General features: G+C 39.8%; 1 protein-coding gene across 1 annotated transcript in view; it reads right to left on the bottom strand.

Annotated features, from left to right (window-relative positions):
• Positions 1-23,453, bottom strand: part of LOC140244111 (histone deacetylase 4-like) — a 149,084-nt gene that overhangs the window by 112,930 nt on the left and 12,701 nt on the right. The window contains exon 2 of the mRNA XM_072323756.1: positions 11,212-11,420. Coding sequence (XP_072179857.1) covers positions 11,212-11,230 — 19 coding nt within the window. The 5' untranslated portion in view covers positions 11,231-11,420. The remainder of the gene's footprint in view (positions 1-11,211; positions 11,421-23,453) is intronic.

The raw sequence follows: 23,453 nt of genomic DNA, 5'->3' as shown, positions 1-23,453 counted from the left end.
CACAAAGTGTGAATGGATTAAAAGACGAGTTCATTCATTGTTGTAATTCAGGCTCCGAAGTTCTGCAACTGGTAAGAAAAAGTTGGGTGAAGAGTACAGTTTTGGTTGGTATGATTTCTTCCTACTTCTTGTAGACGATGTGTTGTAAAGTTGGACTCCAGGCCCGGCAAAAAGAAATGGCTCGCAAATATTTCCTGCTCTTTCAGAACTGCTATCAGTCGGTGACTAAACCACCCTTCGTCTCGGGCAGGAGGGTATATCACAGATACCCACGCACACACACACACACACCCACACACACGCACACACACACATTTTACAGACTTTGCTCAAATGTTCATTCGTCAGATGCATAGCGGCGATCCGTCGCGAGGCAGCTGACGAGGACAGGCACACGCACAAAGTGACCCTCTTCGCCTCCCCCCCCCCCCCCTTTGCTAAATTTAACCCAAGCGGTAAAGGATGTCCTCTGGTTTGTAAAATAAAGGTTACCCACTGCATCTTGCGAAAGCAGGCAGGAAGGAGCGGCTTTGCTCCCCGTGCAAAGTATTTTTAGCCCTGACAGGACTGGAACAAACCAATGTACCGTGAAGAAGGGGGGACCAACAGTCTCTGCCCACAGAGGGATTTTCCCCATGTCAAAAAAAAAAAAATAGAAGACAATTCAGGTAAGGGTTTAAACAAATATTCATTAACAAAACAAGATCATCATTCAATAACTATAGAGTACAGGGGATGATTTCCTCATGCAGGGAAAAAAACAATTCCTCTTTGTCTCTCTCAAAACAAACTGTAATGATCAAAAACATACATTCCTTTTAACACATACCCTGCACATACTTCACACCATTGTTTTGAGTTCTGCTGTATCAACAGGAATACAGCTCCCACCCACATTGCCCCACTATTTTTAGAAATTTTATATTTAGTTTGGCTCGTAACACTCATTATCTCCTGTAACAATTCTTTGGTGCTTTTATTAGAGGGAAAATAAACTCGAGAGATTTTCATTCTAAAGACAGCACTGAAATAAAAGCAAATTTAAAGTAAAATACTATCTGGATGACACTAAAAGTTATCAGGAAATCTATGACCATCTAAAGTTGGGATGATATTCACGAAAGTCCTGTTTCGACAGTCCTTACCACGACAATGTCTGGACAACAGAGAATAAAATCCCTTGCCTCGGGCAATAAAACCGCAGGAGAGAGCGAGGGGTACCGTTTTCAACAGACGCACACTGAAAACTTTATATGGGTACGCTTCCGTGACAATCTCCCCGTTCGTGCACGTAGGGGGTGTGGTTACAACCCATGCACATGATTGGCCAGCATTGTGCCATTCTGTTTTGACTACTGCGCACGCGCGTTGAATGTATCAAAGAAATGTTACTGTGAGAGCATTTTAATAATGGAAGGGCTGTCCGGGTGTTGTCGGGGTAATGTCCGGGTAATGTCGGGGTAATTACCCTGGTTAGCTTGGGTAGAATTTACTGCATCAGCTCTTTACTTGCCACAATCAAACATGCGAGCGCCCATATCGGAGTTTCGTTCATAGTTTACGTACATCCTTCTGACCTCCATTCATATGAACTAAACGCCTTGTTCAGATTGGATGAAAGAGTACACTGGGCATGCTGATTTCCTCCAGAAACTTCACTTTTTTTTTTCTTTTTTTTTAGGGGGGGGGGGGGTCAGAACTTGCATGACAAGTTTTTGGAGTAATGAGAACCGCAGTGAGTGTAAATCGTTTTAAGTCTTAATGTCACATCTTCTCATTTGTATTGTTTTCTCCCACCAGTGATTGCCTCCCAGCAGCACACACTGTCAAACACATCAAGAGCAACTGGATTATGAACAGCATCAGGGTTGCAATTCATGAAAGTCTTAGGAGATACTTTCGCTTATCAGACACACTTATGAGAGACTTCATGAAATGGATTTAGATACAAGAACTGCACCACAGGGGGGAAAAAGAGGAGAGGTCGCAAACACATTATTTAAATTCGTATGCACAGCAGCATAAATTGTGACCCGCTACAACAACAGGATCCTAAAGTCGCTGACGGCTGAACTGAGAAAATAGAGATTGAAGTCAGATCATCAAAATCGGTCAAAACGATCGGATATCTGTTTTTGGCATAATTTTGTAGTCTAATGTATCGTCTATTATCTGCCGAAAAGTGGAAGCTAAATGGTGGAAGGAAAGGCAAGAAAATAGCGTTTTTCTGGGCCATGATTTTTCTGACTTTCAACGGAACAGAAACGTGTTCGAAGATTTTGATCTAGCGCAGCAGGTAGACCCCGCCCCTAGCAATGAGGAAGTGATCTTATTGGTCAGTGCGTGGCATCCTGGTCACTGATTGGTCGTGCTAGACCTCTGGCGCTAAGCTTGAATGAACATCGCGGAGGTCGCTAGGAGCATGCCTTCTATTGTCAAGCAGTGAAAACTGTCTTGCCTGCCCTTGATCATGATAGCATGGGAAGCAAAACTTTGCAGGCGGTTTTCTCGAAACGCTGATTTCCTAAACCACTTGATGTGCGCTAACAAAATCATGGATATCTCCGCAACCAAGTACTTTTATAAGTCGTGTAATATATGAAATTAAAGTGGAAGAGTAAGGGAATAATGTCATGTCATTTTCAGAAAATTGTCTTCCCCCGACTTTCGGACCCTTTTGTTGTAGCAGGTCACAATTGCATTTCCTCGTTTAGTATTGTTACTATTAAAAAGCAGCAATAATATTATGTACTGACTGTGCAAGGTATATGCATGGTAGACACCCAATCTTGGTGGTGCATTCAAGTCCCTATTAAGCACTGGACTCAGTTCTTCAGAAAGGACTACAGTATGTTCTACAGTTAATGTGTAGTAACAGTGGAGATGCTGCAGGGAATAATTTTCCTGGTATCGCATGGCAATTTGATATGCATTTCGGTATGACTGCTACACAAAATGTAATTTGCATAGCAGTTTCATTACATAGACTTGTATACCATTTTGTTGAAAATGCATGTCTATCGAAAAAAAATCGCTATTCAATTTCGAGAAGGAAAATTATTCCCTGCGCTGTAATCACCTCCAGATTTTCCAAAAATTAGTTTCACATATATATTTCAGGATGGATGACTTATAAGATGCACCAAGCCATATAAGTGTCTGATGAATCTGTGAATGTAAAACTGAGAGTTGTAAAAACATAAATATATAATAATAAATTTAGTAGATAAAAAACAGGGTGAATGAAGATGGTCTGGATAAATCTGGTATGTATACAGTCCATCATAAGTTTGCTCCCATACAACCTCATATGCAACAAATGCAGCGAGTCAGTCCACTCTCGATGCAAAATTGATGGCCAGGTATTATAATGCACTGAGCAAGGATATCAAGGTCTAGCCCCTATCTACACTACAGGATGACATTCATGATTGGGCAGGCATAGACTGTAGCGTGTGAATTAGTTAAATGGCACGCAGGCAAACAGCTATGTGAGCAGCCCCGGGGTTTAGCTGGAGGGGGCGTCTATTTTCGAATGCCACCGTCTTCGCTTATAAGCTTTAATAAACCCCCGCGCTATTTTTAGCGGCTGATTATTTAGGAGCTCGTGCATTAATGCATCCAGGGGCTCGAGCAATCGAGGAGAAGACAGGCGAAGGAGAGACAGAGAGAACGGCAAATGAAAAGAGTGCGACTGCTATCGGAGCTAGAGAAAGAGAGGCGGGGAAAAGGAGGTAGAAAGAGAAAGGGAGGGGGGAAGGAGAGGGAGAGAAAGAAACATTCGGGTAGCGGAAAGGGAGAGAGCATTGGGGGGGGGGGGCGAGGAAAATGAGTGAAGTGATGCCTCTTGCGAGACTCCAGCCCAGTAGATGCAAATGAGGAGACTCGGTTCCCTGGGCAGAGGGGGATCATTGTGGGACGCCATCACATTTCGCCCGGCGGCAGGCGTGTGCACACACGCACAGCCTTGACGACGTCCGAGGAGCACAACAATCGGCTGTCATGTTCCTCTGTTGTGGTGTGTCAGTGTCAATCACCAAGACCATTTCATCTTTTCAGCGTGCTGCCTACAGCCCCCAGCGCACGGTTTTCAAGCACACCGATCTAAAATATAGTCATACAGAGTCTGTACTCAACAGACTAAACACGTTTCCCAACCCCACCCTCAGTGAAGCTTTTCTTCTTCGGCATCTTCCTTTCATTCTTGCTTCTACTTTTTTCTCTCTCCTTTTTTTTTTTTTTTTCTTTTTCGAGGCAAGTCCTGACCTTTTCCGCTTTGAGCAGAGCTGGGATTAATAGAAGCTGGCTTGCGACAGAAATAACCACCCACACCAGGTAATTCAGCCCCCAGGTCTTGAGACGTCAGCAACAACAACATCTAAACAAAGCAGGGGAAAAAATGGCAAATTTGCGTGAAATCAACATACTTTCAGGCCAGTACAATAGCTAAAAATACACGCGCACGGACGTCACTACCTTCATCATGTTTCTCCATTTATATCCAGCGTGCGTAAAAATAAATTTTCATATCAACAAAGAACTTGCATACGTATACTCAACCATATTTAGGAGGTTGAATTCTGGTTTATATTCTGTACTAACAAAATCATGTGATTAAAAATGGATTTCAAAAAGGACTGTCAAAAATATATTTGTCCACTTCCGTAAAATTTGTGTACGAAGTATTCCTATTATGAATGTATCCCTTAATGGAAGTATCTGGACAGAACACACACACACAAAACAAATGACAAATGGATTGTAGCATAGCAGTCTTTTCTTGTTGAAACGTACATAGAATTTTCCAAAGTAATTCTTTAAGTTATCTAAAAACTGAAAACATGTCATCAGAATATGAGCAGCTGAAATCAATTGCCGAATGAAAGGAAATCACAAGACAAGTGATGTTGAATTATGAATTTACAGGCTGCAAAATTACCATTGCAGCAAACTTCATGCAAAGATTGTAAATTGTGATCGAATGCATGGTCTTGTATCGGGATGTTTTAAATGGCTTTTGGCACATCACCATTCACAATGATTTCCAATACACTGTACTGCAATTTTTCACTCCCACTACGAATGACCCTCCACATATGCATGGGGGAATATTATTTGGCCTCATTAGAAGTGACAAAAGGCATTGTTTATTGTGATGACTTGGTGATAATGTTTGGCTACGTTTGTCAACTCACTTCTGGCACAGAATTAAGGTTTCCACACAACTTTCAGGGAGTTTTGGGCAGTTGACGTTAAAACGCAAAGCCATTATGATTATGGAGTTAGAAACAAGTTTCTGAAAAGCCAAAAACAATGTGATCGCTAATGTGTTTGCAACAGAAATGAGTTTCTCTAGAGTTAATAAACCCAAAGTCGTTTTGAAATGCTATAGCTTGGACCTCATTAGTTCTTCATTGCCAACCAATGACTTTCTCCATTAGTATGGATAAGATACTGTCTACTGCATATATTTCATGAGTCTAAATTTTCGCGAATCGGGAATTCCCGACGATTTCGCGAGTGGTTAAATTCGCGATCGGGGAGTCCTGTACTGAACGGAGAAATGTACACGCACACGCCACATTCACATCGGGATAAGTGTCAATATTTTCGCGTGTCTTTAATTTCGTGAATAGCACCTGACTCGCGAAATTTGCGAAAATAAAAACTTTGTGAAATATTTGCTGTATACAATACACAACAAATATTAGCAATGCAAAGCTAGTTTGATGTCAGCATTCACGCAATGGGGTGGGGGGAGGGGGAGGGGGAAAGAAAACCTGCATGGAAGAAGGGGTGGCGACAAACATGAAAACTGCAGACTGTGCAATAAAGGAGGTCCCTTTGATCTGGAAAACACCTCCGGAATATCACTTAAATTAGATGTGAATGATGATTCAAATTATCTTCCAAGATTCCAGTTTGCATACAAACAGCCAAAACGCATCATTTGAATTATGATTCCCGCAATACATCACTAGCATCTTGATTCCAATTATGCACTCCTTAATAGTACATATGTGAAAATGACCCAAATAGTCAAATACCAGATTGCATTCTACCTAGCTTCCAAGCCCTGCCATCATCCGGCTTCCCTGGGTGGCAATCAGCCTCCAGTGGCAGGCCAAGTCCTATTTCAACTATCTCGGATGATAATCGCATGTCACATGACATGCCAACTACGATTCTCACAGTCAGCCATGGTGGGCTTCATTTCTCCCCCGCCCGCCCGTCCCCCGCCTCACGTCGGAAGGCAGTGTTTACGTAGAATGAGTATATATTTGCACATTCTTGTTGACAGACTCCCATAGTTGCCAGAGCTCTTTAGTCTACCGGTTCTCCTCGCAGACACTCACCTCTCCCTCTCCCTCTCCATTCCCCCATCTCCCCTCCCAGCTCCTCTCCCACCCTCTCCCATTCCTCTTCTCCTCTTAACTACCCTTTTCACAGGGCAAAATGACTTCCAAGCAAAAGGGATAATGGCTCTGGAATGACGGCCATCCCGCTGAAGAGGGAAGCGCACATAACATGCTCTGTTCAATGCACGAAGATGATGTACGGGATTTTTTACGTAGCAAGATCCCAATTTGAAAGACGGGGAAAAAAAGCTGGGTGGATGCAGAGCACTGCAGACATTCACCAGCACAACTCTGGAATTCCGAGGCACAAGTGTGTACCAACCGAACAATCATCACTTTGAACATTCTTTTAACGATCACCTCTACATGTGTGCATTACCCTAGTCTGAAGGCGCACACACACAAATACACACAAAGCGATGTACACCTACGTATAAACACAGCAGTCAAAATAAACTAAGGCCAGACATTTTGAATTATTATTGGACATGTAAACCCAATCATTGCTTCTGACACTTCTGAGCGTGCGGAGTAAGCATGGGATCTGTGCAGTGCCTGGGTGCACTGTACTGCAAATGTATGCTCTGGAGTCACATTCAATCTACGGTACATAGTACAGTCAATACATGCAATGCTGTACATGTACTGCGGAAAGATGCATTGTATACTGCACACACCTCCCACTACTGAATTGCTAATATGTGGGATTGCTTCTCCACTCATGCAATACATGCTATAATTCATTAGGATTGTACCAATGTTTAATCTATTAGGATGGCTACACTACCTACATTGTACAAACTGTAGTTTACCCAACCATTCAAGATAATTCTGGCTTGTTATCAATAGAATGTAGCACAACTCCTTACATTTGTATACTAGTGAATAAAGATAGCATGCAATATCAATTTACCAGTACTACAAAATCAAAGCAATTGCCAAGGAATGCAATTCTTTTAGATCATAAATGGCATTTTTTGATAATGTTACTGGTTGAAATCATTGGCCCTGGAGGTTGCCCCCCTCCCCCCCCCCCCAAAAAAAAGAAGTAATTATTGTAGTATATTTTGTACTTTGTGGTTTAATACACAGCATAATGTAAAAGTAGATATTTTCATAACCCGAGTAATTTTTCGCGCTCGGCCGGGTTAGACGAGTTCTGTGTGTTTTTAATTCCAGGCTATAGTTAGTCATTTTAATTTCACCCAGTTTATAGGGCCATCTAGCACTTAAGAAGAGAGAATTTTTTGGTTCTGTCAGGTCTTTCCTTGATACAGATGAGATGGGGAATTCAGATTTTAACTTTTTCTGAGGTAACTAGAAACAACTTTAACAATATGAAATACAAAGAGCATGTAATTCTAAGAGGCATTCAACGTTTATTTGATGAAAAAGGTTTTTGAAATGGCTGAGATATCAAAAAACAAATTAAAACAAAGTGGTCCTAATAAAAGGTGGGTCCCATCTTTTATTAGGACCTCTTTGTTTTTTATATCTCAGCCATTCCACAGCCAATTTTCATCAAATAAACTTTGAATTCTTCTTAGAATTGCATGCTCTTTCATATTTCAGAGGTTTCATCTAAAAAAAAAAAAAAGGTTTCTTATTATCTCACATAAAGATAGAAAAAGCTGGAAACACGAAGCCCCATCTCAACGAAAACTAGACCATCCCTTATAGAAAAGCAATGTTCAGCTGTATCATATTGGAGGGTGATGCGGGTTTAGATTGAGAAGGAGAGCTAGATGAAGAGTCCAGATCAATGAAGACATCATACCAGTGGTCTGTGCCTCCGTCAGAGGCAGTAATCTAAAGTCCACACAGTGGCAAATGGGATAACACAGCAATCACAGAGCTCGGCAAATCGTTCAGGGCACAGGGTCGTCTCTCGTTGGTCCACACGTTAAGCAACGAGTGGCTGTTTACATATCTAAAGTTTGCCATCTCGTAGAGTTCTTGCACTATTCTCAGACAAGGCCGACACTCTAGATGACTTTACCCTGGTGAGTGTAGTGATTGCTGTGGTCAAGACCCTTAACAGGTACATACTACAAACAATTTACTATAGTACAACAGAGTGAATGATAAGTTGAAAGTGCTAACATATTCGGTTAATCCATTGAGGATGGATTAATTTTGCCAAAACACACATTTCCCGTAGACACGTGCCCGAGTATACTCGGAACTCATCCTCAACGGGTTCAGATACATGTCCACTTCTGTATTAAGTCAAAATATATAATCTGTGACATCAATTCATCATGACAGCTTTGTACATAATGTTGTAAAGCCACAAGGCTGCTATTTTATTATTGTATTAAAGAAGTCCAGCTGCAACATCTGCGCAAAAATACAGCTCATGTACACTGTACACACAGAAAAGATCTAATCTATATTTTGCATCCTCCAAGGATCGCGAATGTGAATGGTGGGGGTTCCTTGAGAATCTATAGCTTGAGTCCCTTCGAAATATTGAATGGAGAGGACTTCACAGTGTATGCTGAAGCAGCTGGTTGACTTGCAATAACCTAAAATCAGATTATTTTGGTTAAAAGGAGCCAGCATCTCAACAGACAAACAAACAAACAACAAAAATTGCCGGAGAAAGAACTTCCTGCAAACAGCTCAAGGAAAATTTCACTCGTGGTGCTTGTTTTTCTAGAATCAGGTCAGGTACCCTTTCAACTTGACAATTGAGTGTATGGAGGAAGGGGGTTGTTTTCGTCTTTTCTTGTCTTCTTCTTGTTCTTGCTCTTCTTCTTCTTCTTCTTTCGTAAGAAATCAGATAAAGTAAGAATCCTAAGGAAGTCCAGCATCCGGTAAGCTCTCCGCAGTGGGCACTTAAAGGGAGTTGATTCATGACACATTATTATTTACATCTTCTGACCAATGCAATGTGAATTGTACGGTGTAACTAAAATCCTTGATTGCATTCTAAATACTATACAGATCCTCTTCAAGAAATGAAAGTTATTTGAACATAGAATTTCTCATAGTTTATTATATGGTATAAACAAACCTACATTTCAGGAACATTTGGCTACATTAAAGGGAACGTAAACCCCAAGAACAATGTGGATTGAGTGAAAGCAGTAATATTAGTAAAACACATCAGTGAAAGTTTGAGGAAAATCGGGCAATCGATGCAAAAGTTATGAATTTTTAAAGTTTTGGTGTTGGAACTGCTGGGAAAGGAGACTACTAGAGGTTATGACGTATGAGTGGACTACAATATAAAGAAAATATAAAGGGAAATCAGTAAAAATTCATTTTTCATGAAAATTATACATTCGCCCAACTTGATACTGACATATGTGAGGGGTAGCACTTATTCCCCCTGCTTTCTGAAAGTGGTTACTCAAGAGCTCTCTCATTTTGGTAGAAAAAGGGATTTTTGTGAAATTCCTTTTATATTTTCTTTATATTGTTGTCCTCTAATACGTCATAACCTCGAGTAGTCTCCTCATCCAGCGGTTCCAACACCAAAACGTTAAAAATTCATAACTTTTGCATTGATAGTCCGATTTTTCTCAAATTTTCACTGATGTGTTCTACTAATGCTAATGCTTTTACTCAATCCACATTGCTCTTTGGGTTTGCCTTCCCTTTAAACATAATGTAATTGTACTATGGGAGATTCTGTTGTTCAAAGTCTGGTAGTTTAATTGATGTCTATTTCTTGACATAAATAGCCTTTGGAGCAATAGGAAGGAAGGAAGAAAAAAAAACACTACTTCATATGATATAATAAGAATTCAGCATTATCATCTTATCTGATACTGAGGTGTCCTTGTATTTTTACTGTGCCAGCAACTTCTGCTACAGCACAACAAACCTCCTTGGCTGCCTACTGGATGTAAAATACATCCATGGGGGACACCTCACCAGCACAGAGGAAAGCAGCTCCATACTCATCAATCACATACACTGCTTGAATCTTTTAAACATTTCATAAAGCGATAAATTACTACCATCCCACACGCAGATATTGGCAAGATTTGATTTTTTTTTTCTTTTCACCCCAGGCCATTCTAGAGAAGAATGCAACTGACTGCAAGATTCTTCTATTGATGCACATGGTTTATAGCTGTTAAGCAACAATTGATACTGAGATACCAATTTCATGCTACACACCAACACTGCAATCTAGTGTTCTACCATTCTTTACACTGACAGGGGCCTTAAGAGCGAGCCTCATGATGTAAATTTTGTACCATCACATTGACTGTTGGTATGTGGCACCAGTGAAGTCTCTCAATCTTTTACATGGAGTTACTATGTGTTGCCTTGCGTCTCATTTTCAAGAGCAGTTTACTGCCATACCAGAAATTCAGATCTGCACTTAACCTTTGACCCAGGACGAAATGACGTATCAGGTGGGACCCTCGCTGCGCTGCGACCGAGCATTTTTATGTGCACACGTTGTAGGGGCCCATACATTTGAGATACATAGAGTATGCAGCACACGTTTTCCACAAAGTGTGTTATTCTTGCCAGGTCTCTCTAGCACGCATTAGGCTGCCAAAGGGTATGATGTGTTCGTGTGCGTCTTTATTACATGTATGCGAATGGCCAATATTCCTCGTCATCATCAGCACACAGCTCAGGTAACATCCACCATCATTAGCCATTCAACTCCCCTCCCCCATCCCTCCCCCCTCTCCTGCCATTGTTGTCATAGGCATTTTTATATTGCAAAGCAGTAGGAAAAGCATGTGTCACATGCAACGGCATAATCTCACAGCCTGTCCCTCGAATGCAGGACTTTGTGAGTATACAATCATGACGTAGGAACCACAACCAACAACAACAACAAACACAAGATATCAAGAAGGAAATGAAGCTCACTTACCCTGTCGATGGGAGGACATGCTTGCACGATCCTGTCCTGCCTAGGAGGGCGCTTTCCGGAGTATCACCAGCCGATAAATAAAAAAGGAGTACTAATCCAGAAATGGCCAGAGTTCCAAGAATCTCTACAAGCCCATCCTTGCTCTCCTCACACACTTTCTGTGGGGCACCGCTGGCGTCAAAATGCAGCTTCTACAGCATGAGTACTTTCTATGGTTAAAGACAGGGAGAAAAAAAAACAGAAACAAAAAAAATAAAAGGAAATCAGAACATGTGTATTTATAACTGATGAGTGGCATGTGTATATGATGAATGAGACTTTTCAATTTTTTATTGGATCAATAAAATTTAATTTGATGAAAAATATTGTCAGATCTACATAAGGCTGGCTCATCAGTTCAGTATCCCTCTGGGGATTGCCAAAATAATGATTGAAGTCCAGTGTAGGTGGCAATTTCCACAGCAATATGGTACATTTCAGGGATCCCATGTCACTTAATTTTCTGTTTCCGATGTGCATTATCACCCCCCCCCCCCCCCATGCAATACATGTATCATCTTTAGGAACAATTTTATGAGAAACAACTTTGCACCAAAATTGACTTAAAGAAGCAAACTCTCAATAAAATTTTTGCCAGAATGAAAAATTGGGGGGTAACGTATCATGCAACATGGACAGACAAAAATACAATCAGTTTTGTCTATCCATGCTGCTAATGTTATATACTAACAAGGAAAAGTACAAATTACGCGGTGCGTAATATATGTCCCCGCCGGAAGTAGCATTTTGTAGCAAATGTACAATACAGGTCAAAAATCAAGGTCAAAGGTCAAAGAAGTCAAAGGTCAAAATTCTGTGTAGAAGTTTTAAAGCCCTCACCTAGTGCCATCACATAAAGCAAACGGAATCGAAACCGGGTTAGAAATGGCAAAGGAGTAGCATTTTGTAGCAAAATGTACAATATAGGTCAAAAATCAAGGTCAAAGGTCAAAGAAGTCAAAGGTCAAGATTCTGTGAGGAAGTTTTGAAGCCCTCACCTAGTGCCATCACATAAAGCAAACGGAATTGAAATCGGGTTAGAAATGGCGAAGGAGTAGCATTTTGTAGCAAAATGTACAAGAGGTCAAAAATCAAGGTGAAAGGTCAAAGAAGTCAAAGGTCAAAATTCTGTGTAGAAGTTTTGAAGCCCTCACCTAGTGCCATCACATAAAGCAAACGGAATTGAAATCGGGTTAGAAATGGCGAAGGAGTAGCATTTTGTAGCCAATGTACAATGTAGGTCAAAAATCAAGGTCAAAGGTCAAAGAAGTCAAAGGTCAAAATTCTATGTAGAAGTTTTGAAGCCCTCACCTAGTGCCATCACATAAAGCAAACAGAATTGAAATTGGGTTAGAAATGGCGAAGGAGTAGCATTTTGAAACAAAATGTACAATATAGGTCAAAGGTCAAGGTCAAAGGTCACAACTGAAATTCTGTGTACAAGTTTCAAAGCTCCCATGTAGTGCTATCATATAAAGCAAACAGAATCAAAATCGCCTCATAATGACAGAGAAGTAGCAAATTGAACATTTTGATCACAGACGGACGGACACACATACGTACGGAGCCCGTTTCATAGTCCCCTGCTCGAACTCGTTCGGCGGGGACAATAAGTCTAGAAATGGTATATAAAACATAATGTTCAATAGAATTTTAGAGTTGTTATTCTCTTTTCTAATATATATGAGGCCATTCAGTTGCAAAACAAAGTTTAACAGAGAATTCATTATTTGACCTTCATAATTTACAGTATACGGCAAATATTTCACGAAGTTTTAATTTTTGTGAATTTCACGATTCAAGTGCTATTCGCGAAATTAAAGACACGTGAAAATGATGACTCTGAATCCGATATCAATGTGACCAACACGTATAACATTTCTCCATTCAGTACAGTACTCCACAATCTCCACTCGTGAAATTGTTGGGAAGTTCCGATTCGCGAAAATTTAGACTCGCTAAATATACATGTAAGGCGTATACAGTAGTACATACATGTAGATGTCTGTCAAGCATTGCCTACATTGCCCCAACATTGTTCATTTGGCAAAAAATCTCATAGATTGCTTCTTTGAAGCAATTTTGGGCATAAGATATTTCACATGAAAGTGTCCTAAAAGATGGTATTGTGTGTGTGTGTGTGTGTGTGGGGGGGGGGGGGGGTAATGCACATTGGAAACAGAAAATAAAGCGACATCCCTGAAATGTCCCCTTTTACTGTGGAAACCCCAGTACATGCATGTTGATGGTGAAATACCGGGCATTTGCACAGTGCTTCATACAGTGGACACAATAGAGTCCAGGGGGGTGTTTCATCAACGCTTGTCAGCGCCGACAACTGTCGCCGCTGTCCAATTTCATCAAAATCCTTGGTTTTGATTGGCTGAGATGCTCTGGTCACTGACTGTTACTATGGTGATTCAAGTTGTCAGCGCCGACAAACGTTGATGAAACATCCCCCAGGACCACGATAAACCATGGTATTTGCGGTGGTTATTCAAACTTTGCACACAAAAAAAAAAACAACGTATAATTAGAGATTTGAGTATGAATTATGTCACAACATACTGTACCACCAATTGGATCGCAGTGTATTCTTGTGAGACCTAACGCACTCCGTTTCTTTTTCCACTGGAGATATACAATGTAAGCGCATGCGCAATACTTTAAACAAGAAATTACACTGCATTTCATGAATGAGAACACAACCGAGTGACATTTAAGTCAGTATCGATTTTAATACTGTAAAAGTGGATAATTTTGTGCGACTAATTTTTTGCGCTTGACCGAGAAAGAAGAGTTTCAGGTGTTTTTAATTCCACGGAAACACACAGGAACATATGGCAGGCAAAAATATTCGCGCTAGTTTCAGGTTTCGCGAAATGCGCAAAAATTTCAACACCGCGAAAATTTCCACATTTACAGTGCTGTGGTATTTTGCCATAAAGAATGGCAACAACAAATTACCACATTATGTGGTATCTAAAATACCACAATATACTGATGTGAATGCGTCTTATGATGATTTCCGTGCATCGCTTATATCTCACCTTATCATCCCTAGCAACAAACTTGAGCTGTGGGGGAGTCGTGATGAATTGCTTTCTCATCCCTGGGAGCAAGGGCGTTGACACAAGTCTCAACAATTGTCCAAACCAGTCGTGTCAGGAATCCATACATTGCCCTTTGCAATTCCCAGTAAGGGGTACTTGATGAGGACATTACATTTTTTGAAAGCTAGTTTTGAGACTCTCTTCACAGCTCATCAGTTACTGTATGGAGGCATTTATCAATCTAATTACATATCCCATACCAATACTTAACAAACTGACTGTCATTTGCATGACTGCTACCACATGACAGCCATCTCCTCTCTTGGTTTTGTTTGGTTTCTTTGTTTTGCTTTGTTGTTGTTGCTTTTTTATTTTGGTATTTTTTTGGGGGGGTGGGTGAGGGGGTGGGGTCTTCTTTGAAACATGTCAAAGACATTTTATAGGTTTCAGATCTGCATTACATGTCCTTTCAAATTCAACACAACTGCCTACATGCTATCCTCGCAGTTTGAATGCCTACGCTTTGCCAAAATGACATTTGAGAATATGAAAGTGGGCTGCCCTGTAAAATTGCATCTTTTCTCTACGCACTCTCCTCCCAAGTTGCACAGCGGCCTTTCTCAACCAAGCTTGTGTCTGACAAGAAAATGTTTTTGCACAAATATATTTCTTTTTTGCTCTTTCATTTTCTTCAACATAAGAATTTTTGCCCCCCCCCCCCCAAAAAAAAAGAAAAAGAAAAATGCGTGGAGAGTCAAATGTCTTGGAGGGTTGGTACAAAAAGTCTACAGATTGTTTATAAATCTCCAATGATTGTTCTTGCCATTCTAGCAGTCATATACCCTGTGCAATATCTGACTCTGCTCAAATATTCAACGGATCAGTGGCATTTGTTTCACTGATTTCATTTTGAACGACTTTCATGACAGTCGGGACTTCACGGTGAAGCATCTCATATCAAAAAGAAATTCCTGGACTTTATCATAGACGAAGACCAATTTGAATGAAATTCACCACTACATCCTACCCCTCCCGATGTTCATGTATGAGCTATGTAGGTTCCTGCACTGTTGTTATCAATTGTTTTGTGAATCGGACACTTTTTTTTTTCATGCTCATTTTTCTCGCCAATAGTTTTCATTACCCCCTATTGTATTTTAAAGAGATTTTCAATATGCTTTGGAAATTGATTAGGATCAGTGAGTCACGACACTGTTACTCAAACTGGCAATTGCTGGATAAAAGTACAAGATAGCAGCATACTGTTCACGTGTGAAAGCATAATATACATTCAAATCAATGATAGCTTTTGCATTGGCAATGAGCAGAGGCCCCCATGTTGTTCCCTGTCCTGGCTAGCACTGATCTGCATTGTTTTCCAAAACCACAAAGAACAATCGGGGCTCAAGTGACTGACGATGGGCTGAAGTGTGTTACATGGCACAGCACGGCTTTGGTTTCCTCAAAGAGTCATTCCTCTTTTTAATCTTTTTTTTTTCTTTCAATAATGACACAGAGCATTTATTCAAAACAAAACAGCCATGAATCACGGAAGGTGAAAGTGGCGTGGCGCTGAATAACCCTGGCAGGCCGCGGCTTGTTCAAGGAGTGTCATACTGCGTGGGAAGGAAGTGGCAAGTCCGTGAAGAGGACTTGACGACACGGCACTTTCCCGTTTTCCATGAAACAGGAACATGATTCTTCCGAAACTTTCCTCTTCCATTCAGCAATCAGGGAAGCCAAAGGAAAATAAGTTTTGACAGAAAATGCCTTGTCATGCAGTTTCACTGTAAAGTCCCTTTTATTTTTTGTTCCATGACGCTTCAGCTTGAATGACTATACATATATATCCCATGAATATGTGAAGTACTGGTGTGCATTAAAATCCAAATGTCAAACTAACAAACAAAAGTAATTAGAAAACTAATTTAATAGTATGACTTGTCATTTTTACTGTAAAAGTAAAAGTACATCCTGAGTAAAGTACAAATGCCTAAATTCTGAGAACAATTCAGAAACGGCAATGAGTGGTTTACTAATTATCTTTTTATTAAGAAGAAACAGTGAGAAGTGGTTATAGAGCACACTTTATATATATATGCTCATTAATCATTGTGGGACCAAAATCTTGGCATAGCTTGTATCATATGGCGACCTGGATTAAAAGGAAATCAAACTAAACAGGACAGTCAATAGGTAGTTGTTTGTTAATATCTAGTTGAGGTACTGTCACACCGTTACCTTTTAAACAAAGAAATCACTCTCCGTCCTTTCTTCAAAAGGATCACACCACTCCTTTGTCAAACTGACTTTCAAAGAAGAGTAAACTGAACAAACACATTCGTGGCATGAATTATCTGCATATTGCTGATCACTAAAAGGAATTAAAAGTACACTACATTTATTTACTAGTAATACAAACATTTGTTGAACATACATTGCTGATCGATACAAAACACAACAAAAACTGAATACAAGCACCGCTAAACACATGTAGTGTTAAAACAAAATTTAGAAATAAATACGCAATACGCAAGTAGCGTGCAAACTAAAATAATTACAGTATTTTACAGATTGTACTGGCATTCAATGCATTTGTGAAGACAAAACTTTTGTGTGAAACTGACATTTGCGAATATTGGCTCTTCACAAAAATTTGTGTCAGTTTCATGCACATATTTTTTTTCTTTTTGCAATAGTTGGCAGTAATGAAACTTTCACTATTCTTTTTTAATCTACTGATTCCATTCAAATACCTAAATTTACCTGAACAACTACACACCATGGAATTTTAACAAGAACTTTAATAATTCAATTAAAAATGCTATAATCAGTCACCATTTCTTAAAAATTATATTATCGGTCACCATGGCCAGACCAAAAGAAGGGCAATTGTAAAGTCAGTTTAATCAGAGAAGCATCCCAAACTGCCACAGTGCAAAATCAGATCCTCTTGACACTTGTTTCAGACAAGTGGTGCTGTCTGGTAAATCTGCAAAATGAAAGTCTAATTGTCTATGAAGAACTATAATGGAATGACTTTAATACTACAGTGTGTGTATGTGTTCTGTGATAAAGTCCGGGAAGGTCTGTGGCATTTTTTTAAAGAATTATTTCTTGTAGAGAAATAGCACTAAAAAAAAAAAGAACAGGGAAAAGTAGAAATTACGCGGTGCGTAATATATGTCCCCGCCGGAAGTTCAAATATTTGGACTGGCATCGTCAAAAATCAAGGTCAAAGGTCAAAGAAGTCAAAGGTCAAAATTCCGTGTAGAAGTTTTGAAGCCCTCACCTACATCTTGTAGTGCCATCACATAAAGCAAACGGAATCGAAATCGGGTTAGAAATGGCGAAGGAGTAGCATTTTGTAGCAAAATGTACAATAAGGTCAAAAATCAAGGTCAATGGTCAAAGAAGTCAAAGGTTAAAATTCTGTGTAGAAGTTTTGAAGCCCTCACCTAGTGCCATCACATAAAGCACACAGAATCGAAATTGGGTTAGAAATGGCGAAGGAGTAGCATTTTGTATCAAAATGTACAATATAGGTCAAAGGTCAAGGTCAAAGGTCACAACTGAAATTCTGCGTAGAAGTTTCAAAGCTCCCATGTAATGCTATCATAAAAAGCAAACAGAATCAAAATTGGCTCATAAATGACAGAGAAGTAGCAAATTGAACATTTTGATCACACACGGACGCATACACATACACACGGACACACACACGGACACACACACGTACGGAGCCCGTTTCATAGTCCCCTGCTCGAACTCGTTCGGCGGGGACAAAAAAAAAAAGACAATACCATATCAAGAGAACAAAAGGTACAAATTAAGGGAAATAGCAAATTGCTTTACGTTGGAAGGAAATAGAATATTTCATGCTTTCAATGTTCATCATGGAGAGGAGTGTAAAACGCACATAAATTTTGTCAGGGTGCTCAAACTGTGAAATGAATTACACCCTGCCACATCCTGACTTTACAGAACTTTGTCATTATGTAAAGTTAACTTGTAGTAACTTGTAGACAAGTCCTGACTGTTTTCAGGCAAAAAAAAAAAAAAAGGATCTATGCAAAATACCTGTTTTGGCAAAATCAGCCTGTCCTCAATGGGTTAGAATAATCCCTAGAGGAATCTTTCTTTTTTCACATCTATGGAGCATCAGTTTGAATGATGTCCTATTGCAATTTAGAGGGTTAGAACTGATTCAAGTACACAAGATATTTACCAAATTTTGTTCTAAAATCAAACTGATCTTTTGCTCTAGCTTTCAACTTCTTCATACAATCTTTCTATTTATAAAGCTTTTGTGTTTGACTTGGAAGAAATGTACTGCAGTACACAATCTTGTCTTTCACTGTCTTGCTTGTATCAGGGTAATTATCCCCCCCCCCACTATTTACTGGTTGGTGATAAGGTTTAATAGAGTAAAGATTAGGGTTAGGTTTTGGGTTCGAAGTTTGGGTTTGGGTTAGGATTAGGTTCAGGATTAGGATTAGGGTTAGGGTTAGGGTCAGGGGAAGGGTCCAGGGTAATTGCCCTTGACCCATCTGGCTCAATGCAATAGTTTTCGTTGGCACAAAATATCTAATGTATACAATCAAAACAGCACGAGAGTATGTGTCTAGGCCTACATATTTTATGCATAAAATCTGTGGCTAAAATCTGTGATTGTAATTTGTATCTTTCCTTTCATCGATTTTTCTAAGGGGAGGGGAGGGGGGGGGGGGAAGGGTGGCAGAAAAGAGAGGGTAACCCTATAGAAGCATTATGGAGAGTATGATAATACCCGTAGGGTATTATTGCAGGTTCTTTGAAAAGGGGATCTCAAAGCTTGTTTGGACTCTGACCCAAAAGAGAAACACAGAAGTCATGAGTACGACCCTAAAGTTTATACAATTTACAGCTTGTCAACTCCTCTTTCTCTCTCTCTCTCTCTCTCTCTCTCTCTCCCTATCTCTCTCAATACCTTAGTCTGTCTCTGTCTCTCCCTCTCTTACTTTCACAGAGTATAGATATTGTTCCCGTTTCTTTCCCTTTCTCTCTGCTATTCTACTTGAAAGATTGTACTGTATTCAGGTTTCTAGCAATGAATACAGTATTTCCACTTCACCTTCAGTCCATTGAACGCAGAACAAAATCATACTAGAAATGTCGCTATAGCGACTGGTTATACCCCCGCCAAACAACATTTCATAAGCTTTGGTCAAAACAACATTTCATAAGCTTTGGTCAAAAAACTGAGGAAGTAGTTAAATCCGCAAAATCTTTCCTTGATCTTCTGCCATTAATGTGCCGTTACCATGGCAACGTACTTTCGGGTACTGTCGAAAAATGCGTCTTGCACATCTACAACCAAAGGCACACATCTGTACCAAGTTTCATGGAAATTGGGCAAAAACTGAGGAAGTAGTTTGCAACACAAAATTTTCCATCATTTTGGCTCATAATATGTGAGCTGTTACCATGGCAACATACTTTTTGTCACTGTCAAGAAATGTGTCATGCTGACCTATATCCTAAGACAAACATTCAATATGAATTCCATGAGAATTGGAAGAACACTGATGAAGCAGTTTTGCCATGAAGCATTTTGCCCTATATTTTACCAATAACATGCCGTTACCATGGCAATGCACTTTTTGCCACTGCGGAAATATGTGTCTTGCACATTAACATATTCAGATGAACATCTGTACCTAATTTCATAAAAATTGATCAAAAACTGTGGGAGGAGTTCGCGACGCAAGATTTGTACCCATTTTTGCCCATAATATGCCGTTACCATGGCAACGTACTTTTGGGTACTGTCAAAAAATATGTCTTGCACATCTACAACCCAAGGCACACATCTGTGCCAAGTTTTATGGGAATCGGTTGAAAACTGAGGAAGTAGTTCGCGTCGCAAGATTTGCAACGGACCGACCGCCCGATCGACCGCCCGACCGCCCGACCGCCCGACCGTCCGCTGATTCCTATATACCCCCTTCAAACTTCGTTTGGCGGGGGTATGATAAAATACATCACAATAAAACAGAAAATACAAAAGGAAAAGAAGAAGTTTCAGAATAAAAATTTGGGTCATGGAACCAGGAAAGTGCAAATTTATAGGCGCGGTCAGAATGGCAAAATATTGAGAAGATTACATCGTAAGTTTGCAATCTTTAAAATTTTGAAGTTTTGCCAATGTGACCGCAAACTTCCCGAAAAACTTCTTGCGAAACTTCCCACTCCAACTAGGGATAAACTACTCTATACGCCGAATGTTTCGCGAGGTTTTTATTTTCGCGAATTTCGCGAGTCAGGTGCTATTCGCGAAATTAAAGACACGCGAAATTAAAGACACGCGAAAATATTGACTCTGCTCCCGACGTGGATGTGACGTACGCGTGTACATTTCTCCGTTCAGTACAGGACTCCACGATCGTGAATTTAACCACTCACGAAATCGTCGGGAATTCCCAATTCGCGAAAATTTAGACTCACGAAATATATGGCGTATACATACAAAGCCACATGGCACTCAAACTCAAAGCACATATTAAAAAGGTTAAAGTCATTGTGTGGCTGGTAATATACTTATGTCCACATTCGTAAAATGTCTGAGCATCAGGAAATACATAACAATGATAACATACACAGATTCTCCTGTTCATAACACTATCCAGGACACAGCACTCTCACACTCCGGGTTATCAAATAAGCAAGCGTTCCTTCTACTTTCACTCATAACAGCACATTCTTTAAAGGCATCTTCCGAAACGAAACACGCACCCTTTGCCCATGCCTATCCCCTTGCCAGTGGATGGTAAGTGTCACATTTATGATCAAGACAATCTCCAGTGCATGTTTGCTCCAGCCCCAGAAAGAGAGAGAAAATGTGTGGAATGTCCAGAATCCAATCTACAGATATCCCACTGTTTCGTGCTCAGTTCACATTGAAAATCAAAGTACAGATCTATCCAACTTTGCAAGGCACCCCTTACCATTAGAACAAGTTTACACTGTACACAGATGTAGCTTTCACTTTCCCTCTTTTGATATCATTGAAAGATGGTAAAGCTGATAATTGCCTGTGAAATGTGCGACACTGGAAACAGTCCTTCCTGGTCAGACTTCCAAAATTAAATTGATTTAGCTCTATAAATAGTTTTCACTTCTGATGGTTCCATTTTGTCAACATATCGAGCTCACCACACAAAGCTTTGAAATCATGCAATGAAGCGTACTGTGCGTTAATTATGATGTATCTTACAAATTCTTACTTCCTGAAACATGCAATATTGGGTGTCATTGAATAAATGTCCCCCCCCCCCCAACCACCTTTACCACAGCAGCACATGTTGCACCACGCCACACCCCAGGGTACCGTCATAGCCCGGTTTATGACGTTGCGTAGCGCCATCTCGTGTTCAGAAGATGTACAGTTACTGACAGCCATCAAGGCGGCCAAAATTTTAGCAGACGTCTCTAACGATCCCCATACTATTACATCCGGCGATATTATAACATCTTTTTACCATAAATTTACAGTTATGATACAAACTATATCAATAATAATAAATTAGTAATACTGTCGAAAAAATATTTTGAAACATAAATTATCACAATTTTTAAAAGTAATTCAGAATATAGATCATTTTAATCTATGAACTCATCCCATTTTACATTTTCTATGGACAGGTATGAAATGCATAGTGCGGTGTTGCTGTCTGTGTGTGTGTGACACTGAGATCACTTGTGTAGTGTGTTGTGATGAGCACCGTTGTTGGTATACTGCTGCACTGCTGAGATCATTGTTGCAGCGAAATTTTCTTCTGTAATACACTTTAGAAAAATTACTTTTGCACATTTTTTGATAACCCATGATACCACCCTGAAACAAAATAGATCAATCAATCAAAAAAATGTTGACTTTCTACTTGGTAGAATGGTACCCCAGGATACCAAAGACCACATCATTTGTCAAACTTTACTGCAAGCTAACAAGCTATAACACAGACATGCAGTAAAGTGAAAGTGATCTATATTGGTAAAATTCTGCATTTTGCATTGAAAGCTCTCTCTGCATCTTCCTGTGCTTGTGACAAAGTAGAAAGTCCGATTTATGGAAAAACTTTTGTGATCAACCTCAAATAAAACGGTTGCAATGTCTTTGCAATATTCGAAGTTTATATATTGTTATATTCTCAAACTGCCCTGACCGACACCCAAAAGTACACATTTCATTCCTGTCACAGGACAATAGGCAGGAAGCTTATATCATAACCACTTTTCTTTCATAACTGTGTTGTTGTTTTTTTTTTTTCTCCTGCCTTGACCAACACATCTTTTACAGCGTTTCTGCATCAGAGGTAACTCATTTATATGATTGGGACAATACACATGGTAAGGATTTGTACCTTGGGAGAAGGGGCTCTTTGAATGAGATTCAAAAGGGGGATGTTAAAAGGATGGTACAGTATTGGTGGAGATGAGAATTGGGCTTTTTACTTTTTGCAAGATACCAAGAAAATACTAACGATATAGTACAGAGCATACCATTTTAAGAGGAATTCAACTTTTATTTCATGAAAATTGGGTTTGGAATGACTGAAACATCCAAAATCAAAGTAAAACAAAGTGATCATAATAAAGTGTGGGTCCCACACTTTATCAGAATCGCTATTTTTTGGATATCTCAGTCATTTCAAAACCAATTTTCATCAAATAAACATTGAATTCCTCATAGAATTACATGCTCTTTCATATTTCATAAGAGGTTTCTCATGGTTAGAAGTACTGGGTGCATGGTTTGTGTCTATGGTAAGCCAAAAGGAAAGTCGTCCAGTACATTTGGCATAAGGTTACACAAAGACTGGATTTCTGGCAAAAGAAAAAAAAAAGTCCCCCATTCTATAAAACAGACTATGCACCAACTACCTTTTTGTGCCCTATTTTGAGCAGTAGGAACAGTGTGCATCCGGTAACTAGACAATTTAGCCTAAATCCACTTAGCACTGCCTCATGGGTTAATTTAACCATTCCACAGTTCCCTTCAATATGCACAAAATTCCTTGCATTAATACTACTTGTGCATCATTTGTGTCCTTTTATGAATAATAACTGATGATGGCTGTATCAAAGTTTGGAGGCACAGGTGGCTGCAGT

The sequence above is a fragment of the Diadema setosum genome, chromosome 20 (genome assembly GCF_964275005.1).
Source record: "Diadema setosum chromosome 20, eeDiaSeto1, whole genome shotgun sequence".
Taxonomy (NCBI): Eukaryota; Metazoa; Echinodermata; class Echinoidea; order Diadematoida; family Diadematidae; genus Diadema; species Diadema setosum.
This window is presented reverse-complemented; position numbering and strand designations above follow the sequence as displayed.